General features: G+C 29.9%; 1 protein-coding gene across 1 annotated transcript in view; it reads right to left on the reverse strand.

The window, feature by feature from the left end:
- The window catches only part of LOC143082886 (xylosyl- and glucuronyltransferase LARGE2s-like), a 28,999-nt gene that overhangs the window by 12,807 nt on the left and 965 nt on the right, over positions 1 to 15,227 (reverse strand). The window contains exons 2-9 of the mRNA XM_076258854.1: positions 6,301 to 6,438; positions 5,734 to 5,839; positions 4,820 to 4,943; positions 4,190 to 4,361; positions 2,765 to 2,799; positions 2,392 to 2,487; positions 1,740 to 1,823; positions 796 to 873 (exon numbers count right to left, since the gene is read on the reverse strand). Coding sequence (XP_076114969.1) covers positions 796 to 873; positions 1,740 to 1,823; positions 2,392 to 2,487; positions 2,765 to 2,799; positions 4,190 to 4,361; positions 4,820 to 4,943; positions 5,734 to 5,839; positions 6,301 to 6,397 — 792 coding nt within the window. The 5' untranslated portion in view covers positions 6,398 to 6,438. The remainder of the gene's footprint in view (positions 1 to 795; positions 874 to 1,739; positions 1,824 to 2,391; positions 2,488 to 2,764; positions 2,800 to 4,189; positions 4,362 to 4,819; positions 4,944 to 5,733; positions 5,840 to 6,300; positions 6,439 to 15,227) is intronic.

The following is a 15,227-nucleotide window of genomic DNA, read 5'->3' on the forward strand; positions in this document are numbered from 1 at the left end:
TATATTTCTTTTTAAAAATGAAAATATGGTATTTTATACTGCCAAAATCTGCTATGAAATTTTAATAAAGCGAAAATGTATTTTATACTCGTGACAGTTGACTTGTATTTGCATTATAATTTTAAGAAAAATTGTTTTATAGTCTCTCAAAACTCTTTATAGAGTGGCTCTTGTTAACTTGTATTTCAAAAAGCTGTATATTTTATATGTAACAAGTGGCGAGACTTTAATAAAGTATTTGTCTTGTCTTGTCTTGATTTAGGTAAAACATATTAACAGGTAAATGTGGCGCAATTCCATTTCATTTATTGGCGCAATTAATACCATCAAAATAAAAGAGAGTGGCGCAATTAATACCTTTTCAAAACTGCAATTGGCGCAAATTGATTCTGCCCATATTTAGATACATTAAGAGCAATATTCAGAGAAATTAACAAAGACCTAATAGGGAATAATAACTTTCATAGTCAAATCAGTTTTACAACCTGAAATGTATTCTCTGTGACCTGTGTTGATAATATCAATGAATATGCACTTTATATTATTTCTCCTCAATCTTTATTTGAACTTTACTTTATATACCTTTTTTTGTTAAAATTGATGGCCATTTGTCTTTTCAAAATATATCCCTTTCAGAAGTTCATTTTAGTACTTTTCTTAAAACTGTGATTTTTCTTATAAAAACATGTATACTGAAAATCATGATGACATATTTTACATGTATGTTCAAGCATATTTTCGTATATTTGGCATATATTAATTAAAACTAATCCACACAAAATATATAATCTGTACCAGAGCTCGCCATGGTCTGTGATTCTTCCAAAGTTTACCTAGGTACCAGTCACTTTGGTTTTCTACCAATCCTATTGCCTAAAATAAACAGGATCAACATTCATAATTCATAGCTTAATATCAACCTGACAATAAATAGTAAGAATATATTATCTCAAATACACAATAAAAAAAATTGTCAAAAATAAAACTTGTTATCCTTAAGCTCCTTATATTATTTATTGAAGTTACATTTTTTTTACTATTTGTTCATGTCAGAATATCTATTTTAACTGCACTCTTTCAAGTAGATTTACTGGTCAACTTGTTTTACATAGTAATAAAAATAGAAAATGTTGGATATATATGTAGAAGGTAACAATTAACCTTAATAAATTATCTGAGTTTTCTATTGGTTTTTTTTTTTTTTTGCATTACTTAAACTTGTGTTTTCTCTTGTTCAGATTAGGGTGTATTTTTATTGTTCATTTTTTTTTCAAATATCAATCTCTTGTCTGTTCCTTCTTTGATAAAGGCTGTTATAACCATTATCATATAGATTTGAATGTACAACTGCATTATTTTCATTTAGACTTGGAAAACCATTGTACTTCTGTTCACTTAAAGCTTTACCTTGGAACATTTCATTTATTCGATTCCCTTATTTTCAATGACCTTATTTACTATTTTTCATTGTTTAACGGTATGGAAATATTGTAATTTGGTTAAACAAACAAAAAAATTAGAATAAAAATATTGTAGTTAAAGATTTGCCTTCAACAATTGGCGATATGACATTTACAAATAATTTCACTGGGAATGTAATCCCATAAATAACAGTAATTTTGAAGTAGGTGTTTTTCTTTCTATAGTGTTGTCTATTGAATATTAGTAATAAAAATAAGTGACATAAATATATAAATTGCATAAGAATTACATGTATACAAACAATAATAAATATTAACCTTCTTGCCCTTTAGAATGCTGAATATCTTCCACAGTTCAGCAATATCTGTAGCAAATGTCACATCTGTATCTAATACTATAACCTAGTGAAATGAATAAAACATTTTCCTTTTAATTATAATATGTCAAAACAGAAAAACTTTCCACTGCATCGACCAATAATAGTTGTTTAGTAAGCATCATTTTATCAAATGGCCCAAGTTTATGGCAATAATTTTCAAGCCCATGACTCAAAGTTGGTGCAACTTACAATCCAAAATTTATTAATCTAATTTTTAATAGGGAAGTGTTAAGCATAAACAATTAATGTTGCAATGAAGTAGAATCAATACAATATGTATCATGTGTATGGTTACATCAATTTCACTAGAAACCTGTTAGTTTTCCTTCACATAAATAACCATTGTTTAAATTTTGCTAGCTAATTAAAACTAACAAAATTTGGCATTGCATGAAGGACATCTGACACGCCAGATTCATTAAACATTTTTTGTTGGTCAAAAATCCAACAAATCATGTTTTGATTGTAAATTTTAAAGGATCTTTTTTTTGTCTATTATTAAAGTTTTACCTCAAATAAGGTGATCATATAAATAAATTTATAGGTAATCTTTGACAAAGTATGATCATTTTGAATTTCTTAATACCTACCTTGGTGAGATTTTGTGGTAAAGTTTTTGGTAATGTTAACTTCATCAAACCAAATACTCCTGAGTAATGTTTATTGGATATCCATACTACATCCTCCTACAATACAACATGCACACATATATGTTTTAAAACTAAAAAAAATCACAATTAGACTATATGTCAGCTCAAAACTCAGATCATGATTAAATAAACTCAGAAAATGCTGAAATAAACTCAGAAAATGCTGAAATAAACTCAGAAAATGCTGAAATAAACTCAGAAAATGCTTAAATAAGTTATCATTATCTGTATTCTTACTTTAAAAAAACACAGCATAATTATCTTTTTATTTCACAGCATATACATGATATAAGAAAATATAAATTAGAATTACCTGTACTTTGTCTGTTGAGTAAAAACTGAAATTTACTGAAATTAAGAAAAATTGTGTTTTCAATGAAACTCATTTTATGAAATACTTAAATACAATGAATTGACAGCAACCAGACTTAAATACAAGAGATTGACAGCAACCAGAATTAAATACAAAAGATTAACAGCAACCAGATGTTTTTCATGAATATGATATTTGCTAATCTAAACCCTCAAATAGGATCAAACATAAAAAAGAAATGAATACTTGTACGGTTCATTAATGGAAAGGTCAAAATCAGTATCACTTTTCTCTACTAAAAGGTCTACAAATCAACAACGCTGAAAGCTTAAAAATGGTGAAAATCATTAATAGTGCTTTTCTTTCACATGTTTCAGGCAGTGTATGGATGCCAGATGGAAAAATAGTTTAATTGGTTCTTATCCTGAATATGCATGGATATTTGCCACAATTAAAACACCTTAACTAATACCAAATCATTTTTCCTATGTACATGTACAAAATCACTGTTCTTTTTGCACCCATATGACTGTGCACTCTCCCCAACTAATTATGTTCCTTCAGTTTTCTAAACTGATGACTTTCAGCCAGAGCTCATACCAATGTAAAAGAAGGATAAATGTGTGTGAAAAGATATGGCTCTTTATAGACAAAGGAGTAGGTTCAGTAAGACCCCATTTTGGCCCCAAAATATAGAAGTTTTGCAAAATTGTGAAAATGTAATCCTTTAGCTATTTATTGGAAAGTAAAATGCTTCTGCTACACAAATATGGTCTGTTTTTGACAATACAATGCACATATATCGGGTACTAACATCATTAAGTCATGCTAAATTACTGAAATCTTCACAATTTTAGCATTTTGGTTTAAATTTTAGACGGTTTCCGTCTCAAATGAAAGTGGCTGCATTCGTGTTCATGCATAATATTGAAATGTAAGTTATATTTAATGATAATACATGACATATATAAAGGTTGAGGATGAACACGGATGTTTCACATTCATTTTTGACAAAAACCATCTGAAAAATTACGATTTTTTGCATATTTGATAGATTTTTCATATTTTTGCTTGAATCGGAGGGTTTTTAATGACTTAATCAGCTAAAATCTTTCACATACTAATTGAATCAATTGAAATAGACACTTAAGTGTTTAAAAAGTGTCCAAAATCTTTCGTTAGATGAACCTGAAATTTGAGGCCAAAATCAGCCCTTACCGGACCTACTCCTTTTGTAATTTTTGTTCAGAGATTTTTTTTTATGGATAAATGTATTCCTGTAATATACTTTTTCCTGTGTCACAGAAATAATTTCAAGTTATCAGATTCAATTAAGTTCAAGCGGATGAATAACATTTTGACAAAATTTTACCCTAATAAGGACTAAAATCCTTACAAATTACTCATATAAATAAATGTAAATACCTTCAGGAACATTCCATGTTTCAAACAGCTGTGTCAAAATAAGTTCTGCTATATGATCTGATATAAAGTGGAAGTGGAGAGGGTTCTTTCTGTAGAACAATACACTTTTAATTAATGTGACAACACTCCTTGTGGCACTGTGTCCAGCACAAACAATGGCTATGTGTATTACCTGTAACGAATAATATTAAAGTTTCGTTGCTGATATTTCTACTCAATCTACATTATTATTTTTAGAAAGAACATAAGGAATGAAGATTATTAACTGTCCTGTACAAATCTTTCGTACAAAGTTTTATTGCATTTATATATTTTAGTGGAAAATTATTGTGTATCACAATTCCCAATTTTATATTTTTTATTCACATTTTGATATTTCGTGTTCAGAGTTTACCTATCTAAATAGTTTTTATTGCCCACCTACCTCACACTTGGGTATTTCCAGTTCAGCGTTAAGATATCTTATTAAAGTTTTATTGCCATTATATGTTGTGCCATTCTGTACACCAATAAGATATGTCACCTACCTCACACTTGGGTATTTCTAGTTCAGCATTCAGACATTTTATTTAAGTTTTATTGCTATTATATGTTGTGCCATTCTGTACACCAATAAGATATGTCACCTACCTCACACTTTGGTATTTCCAGTTCAGCATTAAGACATTTTATTAAAGTTTTATTGCCATTATATGTTGTACCATTCTGTACAGCAATACTCATCTGTAGACCCATGAGTTTATTTCTTGTTTTACTGTTATAATAAAAAGATACAATTATTGATGAACCTTAAAACGAATAGTATAGTGTTAACCCGCTACAATTGTTTGCACCTATCATCCTATCCTAAGTCAGGAATCTGATGTTCAGTAGTTGTCTTTTGTTGATGTAGTTAAAACATGTTTCTCTATTCTCATTTTGTATATATATTAGACCATTGGCTTTCCCATTTGAATGGTTTTACATTTGTAATTTTTTAGGCCCTTTATAGCTTGCTTTTCAGTGTGAGCCAAGGCTCTATGTATATCTATTTAATTATAGGACTCCCAAATACGTGTACTATGGTAGCAAGATACATAGATTTAAAGTATATAAATTACAATGAATTAATTAGTTTTTATCCCCAAAAAACAAGAATTTTTAATTATCAAATATTTAATTTGGTATAAAATGTAGTTTATCTATATTTTTAACAGAACACAAAAAAAATTCAACACATAAACATGACATATTAACATGATTAACGTTTAGAAGAAAGAGGTTAGTTAGTGTTTGTGTTTAAAATTTGACAACAATACACATCAAAAATTTGTTTCATATATGTCAGATCCTTTTATAGCCAACCATAGGGTATGGGTTTTTCTCATTGTTTAAGGCAGTACATTTGCCTATATTGCATACATTCACTTCATTTGAACTTTGGTGGATAGTTGTCTCATACATGTATGGCATAGGCAGTTTTATTTTTATATTGTTCAAATTAACCTATTTGTGCAAGATTATAGGATTCATTGTACATGTAAGGTCCTTATTATCATTTGTACCTCAGTTGCTTCCTGAGGACTTTGTTTTCTTGATCTGCTTCTTTCAATCTCTGTGCAAGTCTGGACTCCAAAATTTGTCCAGCTTGACCGTCATATTTTGGGATTTCTATAATAAAAATGAAAATAATAAATATGTAGCATTAAGAATTTACATTGATATATTTGTGTTCTATGTTCACTTCATAAGTCTTCTGAAAAATTGACCTTTTGAGTAATTTATATTCATATTTCAATTTTACAGTAAATGTATTCAATTGATAAATATGTCAATATGTTTTACCTACATTTTACATGATACACAATCATCATGATCTTTACATTCCAGATCATTAGTTTATGACCAAATTTATTCATTTCAATATATAACTGTAGTTGTATACTTTTCCTAGTTTTTTTATATACCATGTTGAAAATAATCAGGCAGCGGACACAAATGAGAGATGAAGAAATCTAAAATTTATGAATAGCAAACATTTTTGGGAAACATTTTGATACTTGTAATGGCAATTTGTACAAAATCTATTATTTGTCTTTCTAATTCACTCTACAGATAACATTGATAATTACCATCAGTTGTTAAAGCTAAGTAAACTAAAATACATGTTGGAAATGCTCCTATTATCACTAACACAGCCAAAGTCTGCTTTCTCATTCTTATCAGCATTGTGATAACCCATGGTCTCTCTCACTACATTGCATACTATTCTGAAAAATGAAGAAATAAAAATATGAAGCTTTATTAATCTTTTCCATGTTTTCTGGACTAGATATTTCCATACTTTCATGACTTTAGAAAAAGTGAAGGAAAAAAATACAACAAACTAATGTTTCATTCTTTGGGAAGAATATATCATCATGATTATTGTCAGTGATTGTATCTTCAGCCTTTTCATCAGCATTCAGAGGAATTCAATAAACAAATAACTTTGCAGAATAACCTAAACAAGTTATGTCTTGTATGTTGAAAATGAGACTTAAATATTTCTTAAATAATTGCTTTTGTAATTTGTACATATCATTTACATGTCCATCTTGTTCATTCAAACAGATTGAAAATGAAGTATAACATGTATAATAGAGTTTTCTCAAACAAAATAATGTGTCATGCTTGTTGAAGTAATATTTGGACATTTTTTATTCAGAAACCTTTCACAAGTTAAAATTTTGAACTTAATTTGATTTTGATGGATAAAGATTACATTAATTTATAAAAGTGTTTTAAACATTCAACATGTGTGTACCATTGATGATCAATTAACAATTTACTTTATTAGCATGATTAGCATGTTTTCTTTTTCTTTTTTTCTTTGTTATAGATTATTAATAGATAAATAAGCTTTCAATTACTATTAAATGAATGAACTGCCCTGGTTGACCTGAGGTAATTTGAGGAAAACATGATATTGGACATTTAGACCTAAAGACCTTTGCTTTGTGACATTATTCATTTTTTTTTACGGAAAATGCATTAATTTGAGAATTATGTTCATATGTACATGTAAAGCAAAATTTTGTCATCTGCACCAAGACAATCATGACAATATTTCATAACTACAAGATATATATATATATATACAATCCTGGCGAGGGAAGAACCAAAAATTTGCGAAAGCAAATTTACAGATCTAACATTGTTGGGTTTATGTTTAGACGAGTTGTATATATACATGTATATATATGTACCATAAAATATTGTCCATATCTATGAAAAAAATTCCAGAGAAGGACACAGTTTCATTGTGAAATTTGGTTTTTATATAGACAATATTTCACAGATTAATACTTAGTATGAAATTTTGTCCTGTTAAAGGGAGGTAGTATTTCATTGTATTGAGACAATATTTCATAGACAGATCGTCATGAATTTTGTATCATGAAGGGGAGGTTACAACATATATATGAATTTGGATAATGATCAATGCTGATATCATTAAAATAGTTTATTTGATTGATAATAACAAATAAACACAAATTAATAATAGATGCAGGTATAAACAGAACAGTATTTTTGCTCATCGATGGATGGCAAGGAAACAAAACACTTTTCGAATATCACCGTCATAAAGTTGTAACGTAGGGCATTTCTGAAAATCAGAACAGTTTTCAGAAGAAAGGCAAATTCATTTTGTTTACAAAATATTGAAATGTATTTTAAATGTTTTGACAAGAAAAAGTGATTTTACAAAAACCCCTTGTAATTCATGAAGATAAACTTGAAAAAGTACTGCATACTTGCTTTGAAAAATAATTTCAGTAATATAAATTTAACCAGATGCTCCACAGGGTGCAGCTTTATACGACCGCAGTGGTCAAACCCTGAACGGTTGGGTCAAGTATGGACACAACATTCAAGCTGGATACAGCTCTGAATTTGGATTGTGATTAAATACTTGACACAGCATAGGTTTCTGACACAGAATGAATGTTGTCTAATGAACTCAAATTTTTTTTTTGCTTTTGGGCAATTCACTGTGCTGTTGAATATTAATCCTCTCAAAAAAGAATGTTTGAAGAAATTTTCTTCTTAATTTATCTGAACTGAGAAAAATTGAACCCCCCCCCCTCCCCCAATTTTTTTGTTCACCTCCCCCTTCCCCTTATTCCAAAAATTATCTCAATTCAAATTTCTTATGGAGTTTACAACAATAACTACTCATTTAAATACATCATAAAGTATTTAAATAAAAAATATCATACAGCCATGGTTAAAATTAATTCTAAAAATATAAATGGGGAATGTGTCCAAAGGGACACAGATGATGCCTCTGCTAGCATATAATGTTACAAAGGGACATAGCTCAAGAACTGTAAAAGTGAAGCTGCCAAAAATTGAACTTAAAACTTGTAAAGGAGCATAACCCTAGAATGGTAATCAAAGTGCTTGTAATCACTAAATGGTAAAGATTGCTTTAATTTATCAGTTGGTAGTAAAAGTGAATATTGCACTGTATATTGTATATATAGCATTGATTTAAGTTGATTCAGCTATTATTCTTGACAAAGAAAGATCACTCCAATTTTCAAAGATTTCATAAAGCATTGGTTTAAGTTGATTCAAAAACCATTCTGGCTAAAGAAAGATAACTCCAATTTATTGTCTTGAAACTACAACCAGATGCTCCGCAGGGCGTAGCTTTATACGACCGCAGAGGTTGAACCCTGAACGGTTAGGGCAAGTATGGACACAACATTCAAGCTGGATTCAGCTCTAAATTTGGATTGTGATTAAATAGTTGACACAGCAAAGGTTTCTGACACAGAATGAATGTGTTCTAATGAACTTAAAATTTTTGTTTCTCTTAGAGCAATTCACTATGCTGTTGAATATTAAAGGGAAACTTCACAAAAAAATCAAAAATTGATATTATGTTCATTCTGTATAAAAATGTTCAAATTCATAGATATTAAAGTTTTATTCCGCTAGATAAGCGATCACCATCGATTTTAAATTTAGAGTAGCAATTCTCCGAGATCCGCCATCTTGTCTTCTTTCCCGATGAATAAAAACGATATGTCTATAAACCACAAAGAAACAAAACTACAGTAACCAATGTAGTCGTAATTGCGTGTCGATATCTTGTCAATCGTACGGTTGTTTAATACGACTAACTAACTTGATACGGAAAATATTCTTACTTTTTTTTAAATTACCATGGTCTGTTGTTTTTAAACTGTTGATATTGGAATTAGGTGAAAAGTCAAAGTTGAAATCATAAATAAGTGTTCCGTGAAAATTGTTTTCGAAAATCTAATTTGTTCATAATTCTTTAAAGTAATAAACTTTTTTCAAATATATTTTGATCTTCCCTTATCTGATCACCAGCATGGCTAAAGGTATTACTTCCAAAGGTATTGTGAGGGGTGTGAGGTGACACGTCCAGGTATTCAAGCGATTTCCTGTCGGGCTTGCAAGTTCATGCATCGTTTCACTTCTGCAGGTATTGATCAGTGTACACGGCTGATAACTTATAACTTATAACTTTCCATTTTGAACTATCAGATGTATAATATACAACTCTGTCTTACTTGTCATTACTAAACTCATACGCTTGTTTATAAATAACATTTCTGGTGTAAAGAATATAATTCATAATATATAAATAATACCCAAAAAATAAGATTTGATGAAATTAAAATCTATTTAAATATTTTTTCCAAGGGTGAATTTGGGAAAATGTAATATATAGTCATTGTCAATAGTGAAGGACAGATTGGAACAGACCAGAAATATTGATTTAAAAAAATGTACGCACTTGCCGACGATTCGTTTATACGACTGGATATAAAGTTACGGAACTATAGCGCAATTTAAAATATATACGTGTATACATTGAACATAAGAAAAAAACATATATTTTGAATAAATAGGGGTAAAAGTGTTGTAAATAGACTAGCCAACGTATGCCAACAGTATGTAATCATCGAATGTCGATAGACTACAGTTGTATACCAAAAGAAGAAGAGAACCAATTTGATTTAAATACAGGTCGATGAATAACTTTTGCTTTGGTTCATTGAAGCTGTGGACCTAGGAAAATCACAGATTTATATTTCAATAAGATTGTTCTCAAACAAAGGAAGGAATTCGTCATCACAATTGTTATATATGCCACTGGACGAACACTAATTATCCCCAGGGGATGTGAATATTTTGCTGGGAAACTTTTGAGTATCAAAGTTTCAAATTAATTTCGGGATTTATTTTCTTTCTTGGTATTCAATAACCGAAAAAAGAATAAATTACTTGTTCGCTAAATAGGGATATTCTTGTCAGATAAAATAATTTTAGTTATATTTAAAAAATAGGGAAATATGACATTAAATTGGTTCTGTCTTTTTTTAAACATCGTTAAAACGATGTGTGTCTAAGGTGAACGCCACAAGAACCCTGTAATACTAGTACGAGAGTATAGCATGTAAACATTCCTTCTCAATAATATGGTTGTATTGGAAAACTTTTCATACAGATTGACAACTCATTGTCCGATATGCATGTAATATTTGCCACATGACGCCCATAGTTCTTTCTACCATCATCACCTTATTCCTTGATATTGCTGTAAACATCGATGGTTCACACCCAAACAAAATGGGAGTAATGAACCTTCAGAGCTTCTCCGTGTTATACACTTGTGAAATATATAGACGAAATTTCTGTATTGAAATGAATCTACATCTCACAAACAGGATTTTCAAATAACGATTTTGAGTAATCACCTTACAAACCAATATAAACGTATGGCAAGATATAACCATGAAGGAATTTAGTTTTTGTTAGAACTCATCACTATATCATAAACGTATACGTATATATATGCATACAGTTTCAAATATCAAGAACAAGCGTTCGATGTCGATAGTCTGTTCTCTAACTGTTCAGATTTAGACATGTCACTTGTTCATTCTTGGAAGCCTTCATATTCCCCGTCTAACGATGGGAACTCTTTCTGATTGTGTTGACTATAAATGCTTGTATGGTAATTCTGTCGTTTATCTGTACAAGCGGTTGCATTTCCTCTCCTTTCCCAACAAACAAACGAACGAAACGCAACTAGTCTGATTTCTCTGGAGCTCATCCTCAATGGCTCTTATACGTCAGGAAACTTACATGTATACTAATAATGATTGTTTCATGAACAACGATGTATGAACGAACTATTATAAATTCGTCAATATCTGTAATGCATGACTAAAGTATAACTTTTATTACAACTACTGTATTACTTTAATATTTGGATTAATGACGGCTATCATGTTCAACATTGCACAACTATTATCATAGAATTTTTAAAAAAAATCCTCAAAAATCCTCAAAAGATATGAATGTCTTAGCTTAGATAATTATGATTCTTTTCACAAAAAGTTCGTGTAAATGATTGTCAAATGAATTTAATTATGTAAGAATAAAATGTTAAAAAGAAATTATGCATGTTGTATGTTGTATTTTTTTGTCAATTAAAAACTTTAAAATTGCAATAGTTTTATTAGCATTTAAACACAGCCAGATTTGAATACAAGTTAAGAAATTCCGGTAAAGTCAATGATATCAAACAGATGTACAATGGTATATCAAATTGGGTAATATTGCATTTAGTTTTTATTAAAGATTAAAACTACTATTTTTTGCTTCATATTTGAATCTTTACGCCAATTGCCGCTAAGAAAGTAATCAAAAATTGTTTCCTTTTATGTTTATACACTTTCGGAATTACGAATCTGAATTTTATTTTCAATTAATTTACACAATTTAATTATTGTATCTTTATTCTCATCGTGTATTTAATCTTAGTGTATTAACATCATGACAGCATATACTCTAATCCTTTCTATTTATCCTTTCCAAATAACAACATTTATACCTGTGTACGCTTGAACTCACACCTGCGGCTAAATAGCTACAAGGTAAACGAATTGACCTCAAGCCGAGAAATATACAGTGACCTTTACAAAATAATATACACACTCTGCTCACACATTAGTAGTTGCATTGAAATGATTATCAAAACAATAACGGTAAATAGAACTGAAATATTTTCAGTTCAATATCAGTAAAAATGTTCAATAAATATTTTATGAAAAAAATCTCAACAATAATTAATTAAATTTATTCAAAAACATTTACTAGAGATAATTTTATAGGAGTTTAATTCAATCAATACAAAACGGTATATATATGCATATTCACTTTCGTTCATTCTTATATTGTGGTTTATAACTTCGACCATTCGTCAGCTGTGCGCTTTTAATTACGTATATTGTCGATAAGCTATAAGAGTTAAACAGATTTTATTTTTTCCCAGAATTCAATAAATCGGGCTAATACGTCACGACCCACTCGAGAATTCAACCAAAAAAGTTACAAATACTTGATTTTCTCCGTTATTAGAAGGAATATAAATTTAAAACTTTGCAAATGTGTTTTTTATGTTAAGATGAACATAATTAGATGATAAGTAAAAAATCGCGGAATTTCCCTTTAATCCTCTCAAAAAAATGTTTGAAGAAATTTTCTTTTTTATTTATGAAATTTCAAATGAGAAAAATTGAACCCAATTTTTTTAATCACATCCCCCTTTCCCTTATTCCAAAACTAATCTCAATTAAAATTTCTAATGGAGTTTGCAACAATAACTACTCATTTAAATACATCATAAAATATTAAGATGTAAAAAAACTGCTTGTTATCACTGAATGGTAAAGATTATTTTAATTTATCAGTTGGTAGTAAAAAGTGAATATACATTGTATATTGTATATAACAAAGATTTAAGTTGATTCTGGACAAAGAAAGATAACTCTTAATTAAAAAAATTTTTGATATTTCACAATATTGTGCAATTAGATATTTCTTGCCATTGCGCAATACTGTGCAATTGAAAAGACTTGCTATTGCACAATACTTAATATAATAATTTTAGATCCTGATTTGGACCAACTTGAAAACTGGGCCCATAATAAAAAATCTAAGTACATTTTTGGATTCAGCATATCAAAGAACTTCAAGATTTCAATTTTTGTTAAAATCAGACTAAGTTTAATTTTGGACCCTTTGGACTTTAATGTAGACCAATTTGAAAACAGGACCAAAAATGAAGAATCTACATACACAGTTAGATTTGGTATATCAAAGAACCCCATTTATTCAATTTTTGATGAAATCAAACAAAGTTTAATTTTGGACCCCGATTTGGACCAACTTGAAAACTGGGCCAATAATCAAGAATCTAAGTACATTTTTTAGATTCAGCATATCAAAGAACCTAACTGATTCATTTTTTGTCAAAATCAAACTAAGTTTAATTTTGGACCCTTTGGACCTTAATGTAGACCAATTTGAAAACAGGACCAAAAGTTAAGAATCTACATACACAGTCATGACAGTTAGATTCAGCATATCAAAGAACCCCAATTATTCAATTTTGATGAAATCAAACAAAAGTTTAATTTTGGACCCTTTGGGCCCCTTATTATGTTGGGACCAAAACTCCCAAAATCAAACCCAACCTTTCTTAATGGTCATAAACCTTGTGTTTAAATTTCATAGATTTCTATTTACTTATACTAACGTTATGGTGCGAAAACCAAGAAAAATGCTTATTTGGGTCCCTTTTTGGCCCCTAATTCCTAAACTGTTGGGACCTAAACTCCCAAAATCAATACCAACCTTCCTTTTGTAGTCATTAACATTGTGTTTAAATTTCATTGATTTCTATTTACTTAAACTAATGTTATTGTGCGAAAACCAAGAATAATGCTTATTTGGGCCCTTTTTTGGCCCCTAATTCCTAAACTGTTGAGACCAAAACTCCCAAAATCAATCCCAACCGTTCTTTTGTGGTCATAAACCTTGTGTCAAAATTTCATAGATTTCTATTAACTTAAACTAAAGTTATAGTGCGAAAACCAAGAAAATGCTTATTTGGGCCCTTTTTGGAACCTAATTCCTAAAATGTTGGGACCAAAACTCCCAAAATCAATACCAACCTTCCTTTTGTGGTCATAAACCTTGTGTTAAAATTTCATAGATTTCCATTCACTTTTACTAAAGTTAGAGTGCGAAAACTAAAAGTATTCGGACGCTGGACGACGACGACGACGACGACGACGACGACGATGCAGACGCCAACGTGATAGCAATATACGACGAAAATTTTTTCAAAATTTGCGGTCGTATAAAAATGATTGTTTTTGGCCCCTTTTTGGCCCTTTATTCCTAGACTGTTTGCCCCATAACCCTTAAAATATATCCCAACCTTCTACTTATGGTATTAAACAATGGTGTACAATTTCCTAAACCTGAGGGAACATAACCCACAAAATCAATCCCAAACTTCCTTTTTAGGTTATAAACATTGTATTAAAATTTTATTGATTTCTATTTACAAATGTACTTATACTAATGTTATTATCCGGAAACCATCCGTCTTCGGACAAGGACGACGACGACCTGATACCAATATACGACTGCAAAAAATTTTGCGGTGGTATAAAAATGCCTGCATGCTTAAGCTTGTGTACTGTTTTTAATTTTGTAATAATTTGATTCCAAAATGTTTTCTTGGACAGTATTTCATAGTTCATAGTACATTGTTCTCCATGGAGTACTGTCCATCTGACAAAATTTGATATAATATTTGTCCATGGACACTATATGGACAATATTTTATAATGAAATATTGTCATGGACAGAATTTAAAAGTAAAATATTGCCCAAAAGGAGGTGACAAAATTTCATGGACGAGGGCACTTTTTTAAAATGAAATTGTGTCCATTGACAATATTAGGGGGGGGCAGGACCTTTTTCGGGACATCGGGATCGGCTGTTTATAAGCTTAAGATTTCGGGATTGGTCTTTATCAGGATCCGGTAATTCTTAATCAAACTTAGGGATGTCAGGATTTAATTTTTTTAAATTCAGGAACTCAGGATTCCATGTTTTTAAGCCCAAGATTTCAAGCCTTTAAAATTAGTATAGACCGTCATTGGGAGTCAGT

The sequence above is a fragment of the Mytilus galloprovincialis genome, chromosome 7 (assembly GCF_965363235.1).
Source record: "Mytilus galloprovincialis chromosome 7, xbMytGall1.hap1.1, whole genome shotgun sequence".
NCBI lineage: Eukaryota > Metazoa > Mollusca > Bivalvia > Mytilida > Mytilidae > Mytilus > Mytilus galloprovincialis.